A 16,721-nucleotide genomic window follows, 5' to 3' on the forward strand; every position below is an offset into this window, starting at 1 on the left:
ATGATATGTCACATATGGGCATATATAAAAAATTTTTTTTTCAAATATTAAATAATAATATCCTGTAAAAACAACTGTGTTATTGAAATAATTTATGATGGCTGTGAATAGCATATTTGATTCTGAATATTTGAGAAAATTTAAGTTTATACCTATATGAAAATATCCACACGCTGTTTAAGAAATTGATGTATAAATATTTAAATATTGTCAAACAAATAATTTGAAAAGAAATTTTTTTTGATAAACTAAATATTTTTATTTGTCCTGGTTTGAAAATATTTTAAAAAACTGACACTCTGAGTCGATTCTTTTTGCTTTTATAAATTTTTTCTGTACGGTTGTACGATTTGATACTTCTCCTAAACGGTTATTCGGATATTAATAAAAAAAAATTAGAGTTGGTCAAAGGAAATTTTTAAGATTTAATGAACGATTAAACTATAGTAATATTGTAGAAATAAATAGCACGATTACAAACAATCACTTATCATTGTTTGACGTTGAAAATATTTGAACTGCATGCTAGAAATGTCAATTTACTTGAAATTTGAATTTTGCTGAAATTATGAGCCTAGATAATATTAGAATATTATATACAAGAAAAATGTAATGTCTACATTATTATTGCCGAAAAGCAGCTGAGATGTGCCAGAAATGAAAATAATAAAATACAGTCAACAGTATATGTAGACAGATGAAATTATAAAATTCAGTTTGATAATAACGCAACAAGTCCAAAATTGCATGTACATTATTTTTTTAAACTTATGCATGTTGCATTTTGGATTACTTTACTAAATTTTAGCATTTTTAACATACCTATGCAAATAGATGATAGATGTCTGAATTGAATTTGATATTTAATAAGAATTTGATTCAAATAATATGAATATTTTTTTTAGCAAGTTGATTTTAGATTCAAGAGTGCTCATATAAAACTAGATTTTACAAATTCACCTAAGATTTGAACATGAATTATTGGTAAGAAAAATGTACTTTAGAAATTATAATTGCTAAAAAGCAACTAATATAGCATACCAGATTATGAAAATTATAGGCTAAATTATTGAAGCAATAATGTTGTGTGGTGAAATCAAGTGTGATATTGTTCTTTTACCGCAGATACTATATTATTTTTTTCTGAATTTCCTATACTGCTTATGCTAAGACCATAAATGAATCACAAAGGCAGGACGTCAAATAGGATATTAAAAAGTATAGTAAAAAAATTGGAATTTTTGAATTGCAGACGTGGGTACAAGGACAACGTCAGTCGGGTCATCTAGTATATACATATAAATACATATATGCGTATTTAGATTGCATTTGTTAGGGAAGTTTCAGAATTGTACATGCTTGTTATGATATTTTCTAAAAAAAATATATATATCGGAAACGATCATAAAAATCTTGACGAAAAACGTGATAATTTGAATAATTAAATAAACAAACTTCATCAACATCAACATAAACAAATATGTGTTTAAGTAATAATACAATATGCATTGAGCATACTGTTTGCTGCCATCGATCCCAAAAGCGGATATACCTGAGCACGTGACCGGACGTGCACCTCAGGGCACGTGAATGAACGTGTGTTGTTATATAGGTGACTCGATATTTTTATATTTTATATTCAAGATTTTTGCCATTATCAAACTCAATCCCGGTGAGAGGTGTGTCATGGTTCAAAACTCACCTATTGTGAATAAAAGTTTAATTCGATTTGCATACCGTTCACAAAAATTCAAAGAGAAGAGATATTTGGTGCAGATAAAGCTTTTGAATAGGTTGAGCAGTAAATTTTATTCCGTTACTTTCACTAGATTAAGGAAAAAATTCTGAATATAATATAAACTAGTGGTGTATGGCATCGTGCCTTAAGGCAAATTGCTGGAACTTTCCGTAGGGTAGAGTGGGGCTAGTTGAGCAAATTTTTACTTAAACGTATGTAGCTCTTCAATGAAAAGTCTCAATAAATTGTTATACGGCTTAATGGATTTGTGGTTTATCGCTTAACAAAGTGTTAATACTATTTTTTGGTAATAAGTAAAATTTAAAAGCTACAGCTGTTTAAATGCAAAAAGTCAAGTATGCTCAATGTACCCCATAGGTGGGGCAAGTTGAGCACTAAGAAAGTATAATGAAATCATAGGTTCAATGTCGATTAGTGATGAAATCAAATAAGTTTTTAATAACCAGTTCTATATTTATAGTCTTTATTGACAAAGAAAACAAAACTTATAGTAATTTTCTTTCAATAATTAACCAAAAGTAGAATCAACAAAACAATATCGTATCTTAGGAATTATTTTACCATTATATTCAGTATTTTTGTTTAAAATTATTATATCTTTATATTATTACTCATAGACTTAGCTTAAATCTTAAAAATAATAATTAATTTCTGCAAGTTATTGGTAATTGTCTTAGTGACAGAACAAGTTTAGCAACTATGCTCAACTAACCCCAACTAGGAATTTCAAAATAAAAGTGAGTTTATAAAAAAAACGCGAGAATTATACCCAGAATCTCTATGCATATTAAAAGTACTATAATTATATGGAAGAATAACATTTACCCGATTAAAAATAAATAACATTTGACTAAACCAGACGAAAACTCGCGATGAATTACTTTTTTGCTTTTTGGTCTCAAAATAAACAAAACGCATGTGAGCCTCACTCATTTGTCCTGCGGCCACTAGCGATCGCGGGATGTTTATTTCTCCCAAACCTCTATCTTCCACCATATAATGCCTAAACGGACGGTGAATAGTTTTCGAGATATTTCGATTGCTCAACTTGCCCCTATGCTCAACTAGCCCCGCTCTACCCCACCAAAAAATTTTAATGTTTATATATTTTTTAATGTATTAATGTTACTCACTCGTAATTCCAGGTGCTTTAACCTCTTCGTCGCCAACCTCTTTATCGCTATCATCCAGAATCTCATCTTCATGAGGTTCGTATGCTTCATTGAGGGTTCCTTTCAGGGCCTGCTGCTTCTGTGCTGCAACTTGTTGAGGTGTTTGCTGCTGCAGGGCACGGAGCTTCGCCGAACCTCTGAGAGAGGCGCGCAGTAGCTGTTGCTCTTGCTCCTGCTGCTGCTGTTGTTCTCTGCGGCGACGTAATTGATCCTATGAAAAAATCATAGAAATTATTTAATAGAAAAGTAAATTTGAAAGTGGATAATGCTTAGATGAGAGACCATTTTGGAAATACCATGTTGATTGCTGTCGTATGATCTCTTATACCAGACATTTCAGTCTAACTGACAATGAGATATACAGAATTTAGGATCGGCAGAGTATTATTTTAAACAAAAAAAAATGAAGCACAAGTTTGTCATGTATGAAAAATTTAATTCGGCAAGAGGTATAAAATGTGAGGCCCTCACTCTTAGATGTTAGTTATACTATAATGAATTAGGTGACAAGAAAACCAGATAGAAAAAATGGTAAAACAAAATGTTATCTCATAACTATAATAACAGATATCTACATAAAAATTTGGTACTGTTGTCTTATCTAAACCTCTGAGTAACCAATATCAATTATCGATCGTGTATAGTGAAGCCTCAAACAAAATATTAACATTGGCATCACAAATAATAATTTGTTGCGAGAAAACACATCGATATTTTATCAGCTGCTGATTAAATGCCATATGTCGTAAAACAATTGATATGAATAAAAATGAATAACATCATAAAACATTATTTTAAATTATTCATAAATTAGCAAAAATCATTTACAAAAAATAAGTAAATTTACTTATTATTGGAGTATATTTTTCAGCAGCAATAAAAATGTTAGACATATATGTCTGATATGCGAGCTTTGGTAGAAGAAAAAAAAAAGTTTTAATATAGGGCCATGTGAGTCATATAGTGCCATATGAAAAATAGTGTTTTTTCAGGAATTTTGTCAAAAAAAAATTATTTGATACATTGAGTTTCCTTGATATATTTTAAATTAAATTATCTAATAAAGTTACCATGGTCCATATGATTTTTTTGTGATATTATCATGGCGATTTATTTGTTATTAATATACTAGTATTTATTTTTTGAAGTAAATCTTTCGTTCATCGGTGGTTTATCATACTATCAACAAACTTATTATTAGTAAGATTTATGTTCCATGTTATAAATACCTATAGTATAACTATATAAAGCACATACTAACATTTTTATCCTGATATGACTCTGTATCACTGACGTTGCTATTTCTAGGTGACTTAGCTACCATTTTAAAAAAATTAACAGCACAAAACTATATTATCATTATTGTTCGACATACAAACACTTTCATATTCTTCTACTTGTTATCTAACATGAACATCACTAATATGTCTCCACGACACAGTTTCATTTAGACACATAATCGATTTTTAATTTATATTCGATTCACGAAACATAATATTTGCACAGAGATTTAATTTGATGGTTTCGTCACTAATTAATTCTGTTACAAATGAAAATTAGTCGTTATGCAAGTTTAATATATACATATATGAGTGTCTATTTAAATTCACTAAATGATTTAAAAATATATCAAAAGCATTTCACCTGACTCATTTAGACATAATGCAAATTCATTGAAAGTTACGTAGGCATAGAGCACACTTTTCTATAATTTTATTAGCCAAACAAGAACTGATAAAAAAAAAGATATAAATAAAAACATTAGAATAAAAGTATAAAAAACCATAATATTATTAAAAAAATAAAATTTAATTGAAATATCTTAATAAAAAACCCTCCAAACGTGCAACTAAAAACACGGCACAAGTTCTATTTTATTTTTATGATTATCAATCATGAATTATAAGAAACATACAATTAGTTTGTTTTAAAATCTTCATTAATTAATTTTAATGTATTTATATAAAATAAAATTAAAATTTAATTAAAAGTGTGTATAACAAATATACTTCAAAAATGTACTAGAAATTGTTCTGGACAAATATACCAATTGAGAAGAGGATTGATTTCAAGTCATTTTCTAATATATATATATATATATATATATATATATATATATATATATATATATATGTGTTTTTTATTAATATTTTCCGGCTACCGCAAAAATAGCTTGATGTTAATTACAAATGCCTACTTGAGATATATGGTCGTAAGAATCTTGAGTTGTGGAATTCAATTTCTGCTCATAAATAATATATATATATATATATATATATATATATATATATAATTCAAATTGTACGAAACGCAATTTCAGCAAATTGGATAATGTATAAAGATAACTAAAACCGCACAAAAAATCAACGATTCAATTAAGAAATGTGCTTATCTCTGGAATTTATTTTAAAGATAATATTACAAGTAATATTATCTTAATATACTTATAACTTCATATAGTATATCTGATATAAACAATTATAAAAAATTGAAATAAAATTCTTTCAATAAAATTTATTTACTTAATTAGAATTAGTATTTTGTTTGGACCCCTGGGGGTTCATATGAACAACTTTGAGAACTACTGAGTTTTAAAATGTACAAAAAAAAAATATTATGTAAAACATTATATAATATAAAAAAATCAATTATTTCTTAATTACATGATTGCATGTTGAATTCGCATTTACGATAATTTATATCATTGTTATTTTCTATTATTGAAAATTATCATCGAATGGTGCAACAGACGCCCACAAATAGCAAACCGATAATATCAGGCCGATAAACGGGCGCCAAGGTTAAACAAATGGATTTGTGTAATGTAATACAAATGGATTTAATAGTTCAAAACAATGATAATGAGAATTACGTATCATTGCCAATTTTTCCATATTACAAAATAATAGCAAAAGATACCATTTATCTCAAATATTAAAGATTTCAATTGCATATTTACAAGTGACAGATATTGAAACGAGTGGCGTAATTATGGGGTGGAGGAGCCAAGCCAAGAGCAAAAATCCAAGAGTCTCTGACCCAAGAAGGAAAAAAATAAAAATAAAAAAAAATAAAAAAAGAGGATCTTGGCCCAAAAAAAAGACTAGTCAAAATCGTAGATGTAAATTATTTTTAATAAATTGCGGATGACATAGAAATATATAACAGACCTAGTGATGTATGGCATCGTGCCTTAAGCCAAATTGCTGGAACTTGTCGTAGCATAATTTTTTTTTTTTAATTTAAAAAAATGTTAAAATTTGAGAAAAGTATATATTTATTTTTTTTTATTTTGCCTTCCCAAAAACTTAAATATGTTCTTTATCTCGTCAATTCAAGTAAAATGTTTTTTGAATTATCAAAATCAAAAACTGAGTTACCGTTTTAGGCACTTTTTGCCCCGTACCTTCGAAACGGCTATACCTGCCTTTGCCAAAAACTAATCAGCATGCCTCCTTATCAATACAAATGGAATGTTCTTGGAATTACTCAATTCGGTTGATCCGTGTTCCCGAAATCGTCGACAAAAATTTGTATCCGCACACACACACATTCATTGTTTTCTAAGGTTGATTTTTTTGCGATTACTATAACTTACCTTACGGGAAGTTATTAAGAAAATTGAGTCTAAACTTATTTAGTAAAATACTGTTTATTTTTTTTTTTCAATTGGCAAAGATAAATATTCGCAATCCCAATACTGCTAATGTTTACTTACGAGGTAGCTAAAATGTGTATTTCTAAAAATTCGCAGGTGTTAATTATTTTCAAACAAATCTTATCTTCATTTTATATAGGTTGTTTATCCATTCAAATTGTTTTAACATTGTAACCGTGTAAATAAAAATCCGCAATGAATGCCCGTACAAGCCAAAATATGACGTCAAGTATTAAATATAGATTCTACGTGCATTATTATCTGTCTGCAGACTAATTAAAACACCTTTAAATGTTTGTATAAAAGCATTCGAGCAAAGACATCGTTGATTGTGTGAAATATTCATATTTGTAAAATTTATATAATGATCACCAACAAATACCTCTCAACATGGTGAAGCTAATAAAGCAAAAACACGTGAGCGTGAAGACTTCGAGATGACCAAATTTAGTTGGATCATGGAAGATGGTTCAAATTTGATCAATTTAGTTAATTTTAAAAGTAAGTATTGAAAACTGTTATTAGTAGTTACAAACTTTCGTCAACGATTTCGGGTGCACGGATCAATCGATCTCTATTAAAAAAAATCAATTCCTATATTGATTGGAAGACGTACTAATTGTTTTATATCTTCTATCTTTTTGTCATTAAAATAAACTCGAATCGGTATGATCAATTTACAGATTTTTTGTAAAAACCGTAAGCTCTAGAAAATATTAAAATGTTTAAAATATTCTCATTGTCAGGCTAAAATTATTTTAATACTAATAAGCCATTTCATAAAATATTTAGTAACAGTTTTCTACGATATATATCACTTATCATATTTTATGTTTAAATTCACTCATTATATTTTGTGTTTAACTCTAGATTTGTCTTCGAAGTTTTAAAAAATCCGATTTGTTTATAAGAAAAATGGACATTTATAAAAAAGCTACAAGACAAACAGACCTTGGTATACAAAACATAATATTATCTGAATAATTGTTATGTGCTTTGTAGGTAATCAATTATAATTTATCGTTCTTAATGATTTCATTATACATCTGTAATATATTATATCTGAAGATAACTTTGCATATTCAATCGCTTAATTATATATATATTTCTACGCATATATATATAAATTTATAAACCTAAACTTATACGACCAAAGATGACATTTCGGACTTTCACCAGAATAACATGATGTACTATTCCTAATTCGAATTACACAAGACGCGCCAAAGCAAAAATATAATTATATAATATATATATATATATATATATATATATATATGTATATATATATATATTTAGTTCATTCGCAAGGTAAAATTCTTGTGTTTCAATTAATTTTATTTATACTTGCAAATAACCTTATCGTTTTATGGTTATGCGATTATTCAAGAAATGCATAGCATTCTGCTAGCTTTATGAAAGAAAAAATATTTGAATATAAAACCTTAGTCATAACAAAAGAAAGATCTGAACTCTAAACAATAATAATTTGATTATTACTTAATTTTCTAATAATTGCGTTATTATTTAATTCACAATATTTAGTTGAAGCTTTAATATTTGAAAGTTTTATTACATTAAAAATTTATTCATAATTTGAAAAAAAATCATTGTATATTTTTTTTATATTTATTCTTCTTTTGCATATATCAATTTTGTAAATAAGACATTAAGGTCTTGATTAACAAAAATAATTATAACAAAAATAATAATAATAATTAGAAAAATAGGAGATAACCTTAAAGAAATAGACATGAGAATTGGCAAGTAAAATGCTGCTTTAATTAATGATTTTTTTATGAATTATGGATTTATATTGCGTAAAATATTCAACAATGTGATAATAAAAATGATTAATAAATATTCAGTATAGACCTTATTTATATTGATTATACAGCTTATATTATTTTGAGAAGTTTTCGAGTAGGTATTGCTTTTAAAGAATTGTAAGATTGATTAATATTCTTACAAATAAATAAAATTATTAAAACAATATTTACTTTTCGGCACAGTATAAAATATTTATGATTATTGATATGAGATTTAATATCCTAATATAATATTTTTAGTGTTAACTATGTCTGTAAAATCATTGATAGACGAATTTATTACTATAATAGACAAATATAGATAAAAATAAAATTTTAATTATATGCAGCTTTGAATATTAATAATTTTTTAAAATTGTATATCTCGAATCGGTAAGGATTTTATATTCGAGTTCATCATTTTGAAATATCAAGGACTCACCCGAGGGTAAGTGGTTATAAAATTCTTAAGTTTTGTTCCTGTTCAATACAAAAAAATAGAGTTCTATGTTCGAGGATTCAATATTTTTTAATATTAACAAGACCTCTCAATTATCAATACGATTTTGAAATTAGAATGTTAGAATATTTTGAGTCATACCTAGGCGCCCAATCAATGGATTGGCCTCTAGGTATTCGATCTAGACATTTTTTAACTACGACCAAAAATTTGCTAATGTTCTGAATGAAATAGGTGCAAATTATTAAAAAATAAAAGAAAACCACTATTTTATCAAAAATATTTTTGACTAATCTTTTAAAATCCGGATTATTTTTTTATACAAAAAAAACATACACGTCATAAATGTTATAGGTATGGGTATTGTAAAAATAGTAAAATTGCATGCAAATTCATTCTATTATATGGTTGTTAAGGAAACCTTACGAATAATTAGTTACATGCAATAATCAGATTTGACCAACTAATATTGCAAAGTCAGATCATTCTTTCAATCGATTCATAAAACATAAAACATTATTTTATTATCTCCAAAATTAATAACATTCCACCTTCATAATCACAACACTATTTTAACAATACACATCTATCTACACTTTGCACCTTATCAACACAAAAATTAACAGTTAATTACGTAATCGATTTTAATTTTTTGCTTTAAAAAATATAACACACTAGTATAATATAAGAAAAAATTTGTTTTACACTAATAATCAGTTTGTAATCCGTTTACACGGAGTGACACGGAGCTACTATTACTAGGGACAACACATTTGATGCTAAACGCGATTTGAAAATAAAACCGTCAGAACGCGTGTGTTAGTGGACATATGTGAAATGCCATATGACATATCATGTGTGTAAATACACGTATGGATTCAGGCACGTATTTGCAATTATCAGGCCAGGGAGGTATCAAAATGGAATAAAAATTCTCGAAATTTGATTAAATTTTCTACTTTGCCTTCATTTTTATTTTGAGAAAACAACCATTAAAGTGGCTATATCATATCTTATACCTCGCAGTGGGCATCAAGCCAGTAAAGTACAAGTTAGCAGTGAATTATTTGGTTAAGGATATGAATAATATAATTCACCCTTTCGCTACGTGAGGGTTTTTCGCAGAAGTGACACTGATGTACAAGCAAGCAAGCCGCCCAAACATATGTACTCAAAATATTTTAATATTATCCAATTATTATCAATAAAAATATATTCAAAAATCAAAAATAACACTTTCAAAACACCACAATAACATATTAGAATTCTTAATCATTTCTCTCAATGACAAATATTGAAGCAAAATAGGCACACTTTATGTCGTCTATAGGCGACACACTACACACAGATCGTCAAACGGATGTCCTAAAGACAACGCTCGTAGCGAAAGGGCTGAGCAAGTATCAGAATAAAATATTTATGTAATAAAAATCCATTTTGAAATTTTAACACGATAGATTGAAAATGTATTTCACGCATCCGACAGGATTTTTAAAGATCTTCAATACCATTTTACAATCCTGATTAAATGCGCCAACTTCTGATGAGAATTGCCAACAGACTTAGGAGCATTTTTTAAAAGGATGGCTTATCAAAGTCGATCTATTTAGAATATTTTAAATTTTGTAGTTCGACAAAATATCTCAATTCTTGAAATCTTGGGATAATTGTATCATAATTTTTTATTGTGGTCCTAGAAATGTTATTTACAAAAATCACCACAATAACCGTAAAATTGGTAAATTTCCACCAAAGCTCTAGGTTGCACTTAAAAGCTCATAATTTACAAAAGTGTGATTCTAATTTGTTACATAATAGTTATGATCAATACTAATAATCACTCCGTTTAGGCTTGGTGTTGGGTTCTGGGACATCTTATATATATATATATATATATATATATATATATATATATATATATATATACATGGTGCATAAATAAATATACAGAAAATATATGCAATATGAATAAGAGTATACGTTTGTGTACAAAGCAGGTGTGACAAAATGCATGCTACCGTGAATATTCATTAGCTGATTAGAATAAGTGTCGTGCAGGAACATAGAAAGTTGGTAAAACACTAAAATCGATATTTGCATATAATTTTATACATTTGTTTCAGCGCCAAACTATTTACAACTCACGACCACAAATAGGATTTTACTGAATAGACAATAAGAGTTAGCTATAACCATAGATATACAAGTATAACTTGGATTGTTTAAACATATAAATAATATATATATATATATAATATTGTGTTGTGTGTGTGTGTGTGTAAGATCTGTGTTTGTTTCTATATACCCACATCTATGCTGGTTTAGTGATACACTGAAGGTTACCCACAGAACATACATGTTTTATTATTGACATTGCAAAATAACAATAAATCAACACAGTAGCATTACTTACAGAAACCATTTTAAAGTGATTATATATATATATATATATATATATATATATATATATTAGGGTGGGTCCTTAATATGGAAATTTTCGAATTACCTTGCCCCAAGGGCTCATATGGTTTCAAATTGATAAAAAACAATTCTCTGAAAGTTTTAGCTCTTAATATTAACTTTTAGATAGTGTGCAATTCAATCAAATTTCGTATGAAAATAGCATGGAAAAAATTGGAAAATTTAAAAAAAATGCGATTATTAAAATTATTGAAAAAAAATAATCATAGCAAAATTTATTTTTATATAATTAATTGAATAGCAATCAAAAATTTTAAGGGTATATAAGCTGTTGCAATGATTTGATTTAGCTATGTCGGTATTATAGATGACAACCCAAATGGTTGTCTTAGCTCTATGTGATGCATTTTATTACTACAATTTCGGTAAGAATGATAATTTTTTTATTGATGTAACACTGCCAGGTAAGGGTTATTTTAACTTGGAAAAATCTTAAATGAAAATATCTTCATGTACAACTTAACATAAAATCAAATAATCAAGTATTAGATTTTGGAGATAGAAAAGGAGAGCGATTTTGAATCATTTAAAATGAAATTTAGCTTAAACAAAAAAAATCATAACAATTCAATAACTTAATATCATAATGTCGAACGAATTTTACTCGAAAATATTGAATATTTGTTTCATATTCCAAACATTGAAAACGTTGTACTATTTTATTTATTTATTTTGCTACGGTAATATATAAATATATAAATTCTTAAAATATAAAATATATGTTGTTGGCCAATTAATGCTTTAAATTTAATTATTTCAAGCTATTTAAGTTAATCATTATATGCAACTGCATTCTTCTGAGAAGGCACAGGCATTTCATCGTTTCTTTATAATAATTTTTTGTTCTCTTTATATTTTTGCAATTTATATTCTCATCATAGGTTTATTGCTCATCATCATCCATATCTTCACATGGTATGAAACTTTTATTAATCTTGGAATGTTAATAATAGAATAAAACAATAAAATAATGAATAAATTCCATCATATGCCAAGCCGACTTCTATCGATGCATTGAAAAGGAGTACATACAGGAAGAATTTTATAATTAGAATATATATATATATATATATATATATATATATAAATTTTCGTATAGTTTGACTTGTTTTACCTTTTTTTAATATCAATTAAATTATATTACAAACAAATATTGGCGTGCTATATTTTTCTGCTGACTTGTTAGTTATACGATACCAATTTTTCAATTATAACCCCCATCGGATCACAACATATTCAGAATAATTAAATCAAGTGATTTATTATTTACTATCATTAGAGTAAGTATTACTAATTGATATTTATATTTCTATTCTTATTTCTGCTAACCTGATATTTCCTCATGCTCTCCAACTGCTCCACAGTAGGCTGCACCGCTCCTGATGTCGGTGCTGCAGCAATAGTAGTCGTGCCTCTCGCCGGAACCTGCGGCGCTGGTGCTCTATTCACCAGCCGTCCATCTTTCTCGATGCGCAGGTGCTCCCGAGGAGGCGGTATTGGCACCTGTACTGCTGAAGGAGCCAAAGGAGCCGATGGAGGCGCTACCACCACTGAACCGTTCATCTATCAAACAAAAATTGTAATAAAAGACTTTGAAGCAGATTTGATATTTTTTTTTATGAATAGGATGAACATATTGATATAGACAAAACACAAAAAGAATGAAAAATTTTATGTATCAATTTCGAGCAAACGCAAATATGTCAATTACTTAATAAATACTTCTCTATTGAAAGAACTATTTAATGATTTAAACGAAACACAAATTATATTGATCAAAAAGATCAATATTTCAAAAATTTATTCAAAACAAATAGATTTTTCAAGTGCACTTGAAAATAAACTTGTATAAGATGCAATATTATTTATCACTTTAAGATTGTCATGCCTAATTGCCTAATGTCTATATCATTTATCATTTGAAAGTTTTATTAACTCAAAATTTACTAATATACTATATCATAATATGAAACTAATCATGCAAAATATTTTTAGTAATAATACAGATATGTCATAAGAAAATTAAACTATAATATATATATTTATATATATATATATATATATTGTACGAGGTCTGTTCAAAAAGTACCCGGAATTTTCGTTTTTTCAAAAAAATATTTATTTATTCGTCTACATTAATGTGGTCCCCTTCAAAGTAGTCCCCCCCAGATATAATACACTTATGCCAGCGTTTTTTCCAATTTTCGAAGCACCCTTGATATTCACTTTTGATATGTCCTTGAGCACTCTCAGCGATTTTCTTCAATCGAGGAAAACCGCCGTCCTTTCATGGTCTCTTCAACTTTGGGAATAGGAAAAGTCACACGGAGCCATATCTGGTGAATTTTTGCACTTTGCAACACTTTATTTCATTTTTTACGCAAAATTTAATACAAATTCTTTGACTTTTCAATTCTTCCATTGTAAAAATCGCCGAGCTCAGAAAAACACGTCGAACCTTAGCGACTACCACAGACAAAGTAACAGTGAATATAGCTGAAAATTTCATCATACTTTAGGGGCATGTATACCAACACAATAAAAAATTTTTGACAATCAGACACTCCAGACCCGCGAAATTTAATTATTAGTAATTCCGGGTACTTTTTGAACAGACCTCGTATAATGTATACTTTATGATATTATGTATGTATGAAGATCGTGTAACAATTTTACATGAGTGATGAAAATATTTTAAACTTAACTCAATATATATTAATTTAATTAGAAATGAATTGTTTATGAGTTATTTAAAATATCTTATGAATTTTACATTTAAAAAAAATTTATAGTAAGTATGAGACACATGGAAAAATTAACTACATTACAAGATTTCAGCAAACTCGAAAAAGGGATTGGAAATTCTGCTGATGAATTTTTCTATAACAGTATTTTTATGAGTATTTTATTAATAAGGTATTTTCACCCATTCGCATTTTATTTCAAAGAAGTTTTCCTACAATATTTTATATATATCGAATAAGTACATGCATTTCAATATTGTTACTAGATACACCTTATAAATACAATAAATACTTATTAATAACATAACTTTCATGTTCATTATTTATTAGTATGTATATGATTTTTATTGCTAATTTTATTTAATTCCCAAGTATAAAAGTAACATGCAGTATATAGTACCTACAAAATAAAATATTCGTAACTTTTTAATTTTTCTTACCATTATAAATTTCAAATTTAAATCTGGTTACGAAATGTGCTAATAAAACAAAACAATAAAACTTTTAGACCAAATTTAATTACTTCAAACTATAGCATTATCATTGCTTATGTGACGATTGTTTTTTTAATTCCCCTGAATATGATGCAAGACTCACTACTAAATGCACGTTAATACTCTCCAACGTGCCTTATTTAAATACCCAATAATACATTCTTCGGAAGAATAATATGTGCATATCATTCAAAATATACCTGATGCTGAGTTCTCCATTTTGGATCTTTACATCTAAATGCCATAGCAGGCACCTGTAAAGAATCTTTTGTATTTTTCTTCGCCGGAAACCTTTTGTTTATTATGAAGTAAATTCGTATCGACCTTAACCGAAGACATGTCATTACTTGCATTGTTGCTAAAATCTATATCGCATTTAGAAATCTCTGATATATATTCTGAATCATTATCTGCTTTGGAATATTTCACATTTCCTGATTTTGAAATCCATAATGATTTCACGCCGTCTTCATCATTTTTACCAATGTCAAGATCTTTTGTTTCAAGTTGAGAACATCTAATTCAATGCTTTCCTCATCAGCCTTGGATCCTAGAAGGGATTTCATTTCGTCAGTCTTGGATTTCTTCAAGCTTAATTTTCTTGAAGTGATTGATAAAATATTTGTATCCGATATTTTCGCTCCATATGAATAATCTGAAGTATACGGTTTCAGATCACTGCTCTTGTCATCAATCGTATCATTTAACGTATCTAAAGATTTTGATGAAGGATTGGATTTTAATATATTTTCTTTTTCGAAATATTTTGCCTTTCTTGGCACTCTTCTTGAATTTTATGTTATTTTTGCCTTTTCTTTTTTCTTTTTTCAAAACAGGATACTTTGGTGTTGTTTTTTTTACGTTGGACAAAATCTGCCGGTACGTCTACAGCCATTTCTCGATGACCACTATTGCTTTCAACGAAAAACATATCTGATATGTAAGCCTTATTATCATAACCGCTAATAGTAAGCTTATTTGATGTTTTTATATATGTAGATTTATATGTATTTATAACTCTTTCATCATCATTCTTTGGTTTCTCATTTTCTATAACATTTACTTCAACGTGCTCGTGTTTTATTGGTATTTTATCATCTTCATTATAATTGTCATCAAGATCCTTAACATCGGTTTCTACAGAAGCATTAACTTCTGAGTAATTAAAACTGTCAACGTTATAACTACTCCCATCAAACTATCTACCAATAATTCATTCTCATCATCCATATACTTGCAATGATCATAAAGTGAGGAAGCAATATCGCAACCAGCAAATTTGTATCTGCTATTCAAAAGTTCGTAACCTCCACTCGATAGCTGATCATCGAACGGTTCGTACGAGTTAAAGGAAGCGACATTATCATCAGAAACTTCAAAATCGTCAATTACTAATTTATTGATCTTGTTTGATGTATCATTGACCACCGAAGAGATGGTTAGAACAACTCCTTCTGATGATTTACGGATGTTATTATATGATAGCCTAAAATCGTTGTCCGACGGCACTATGTTATCGTGCAAAAGATCATAATTTTCATTATAATCCTCCGTGTCGGTAGTCGATAATTTACCGCTGTCAGGAGATAAATCGACTTCCCTATCGTCAATGCTATGATTTACTGTAACTATAGGATATTGCAAGGTGTAATCATCTGTATTTATTGTTAATCTAGTCTTATTGACATATCGTACATCATCAGCACTATTGATAATAATCAAATTTTCTTTTCCGCGATTATCGTCAGAAATCGTAACAATTGTTTTCTCGTACCTATGGTCGATGAAATAACTGGGGTTATCATAAGCATCATTTTTACGATTGTTCCGCTCAATCGTGTCAATATCGTATGAAACAATAGAATCGTATCTATCGGTCGACTCATTAGTAGACGATAACGATATAGACCTCTCGTTGTCCGATATCGATATCGTCTTCTTATCGTCCGACAAATCTGATTCGTTTAAATCGTCGCTTATACTTTTACCTGTGTTCTGTTGTGATTTTTGATGATCGTGATTCGGTTGGTGACCGTTTTCCACCAAATCGAACCGACCTACCTTGTGGTTTTCTACGACGACCGAACTCGGGGTGCCGTTGCTAGTTTTGTGACCGACATGTTGATCATCATAACTACTATTTCG

General features: G+C 28.3%; 1 protein-coding gene across 1 annotated transcript; it reads right to left on the bottom strand.

Moving 5' to 3' along the window:
• Window positions 1-2,892: 2,892 nt before the first annotated feature.
• On the bottom strand, window positions 2,893-16,682 carry LOC113390693 (mediator of RNA polymerase II transcription subunit 15-like; the record flags this gene model as incomplete). Its single annotated transcript, XM_026626886.1, has 3 exons — window positions 16,638-16,682; window positions 12,668-12,901; window positions 2,893-3,142 (listed from the first exon to the last, which is right to left on the bottom strand). Coding segments are annotated over exons 2-3 (484 nt in total), but the record flags the coding sequence as incomplete, so codon positions are not given.
• Between the last annotated feature and the right edge of the window lie 39 nt (window positions 16,683-16,721).

This window comes from Ctenocephalides felis, unplaced genomic scaffold (assembly GCF_003426905.1).
Source record: "Ctenocephalides felis isolate EL2017-DRISC unplaced genomic scaffold, ASM342690v1 CF-g0.4_SCAFFOLD_03601, whole genome shotgun sequence".
Classification (NCBI taxonomy): Eukaryota; Metazoa; Arthropoda; class Insecta; order Siphonaptera; family Pulicidae; genus Ctenocephalides; species Ctenocephalides felis.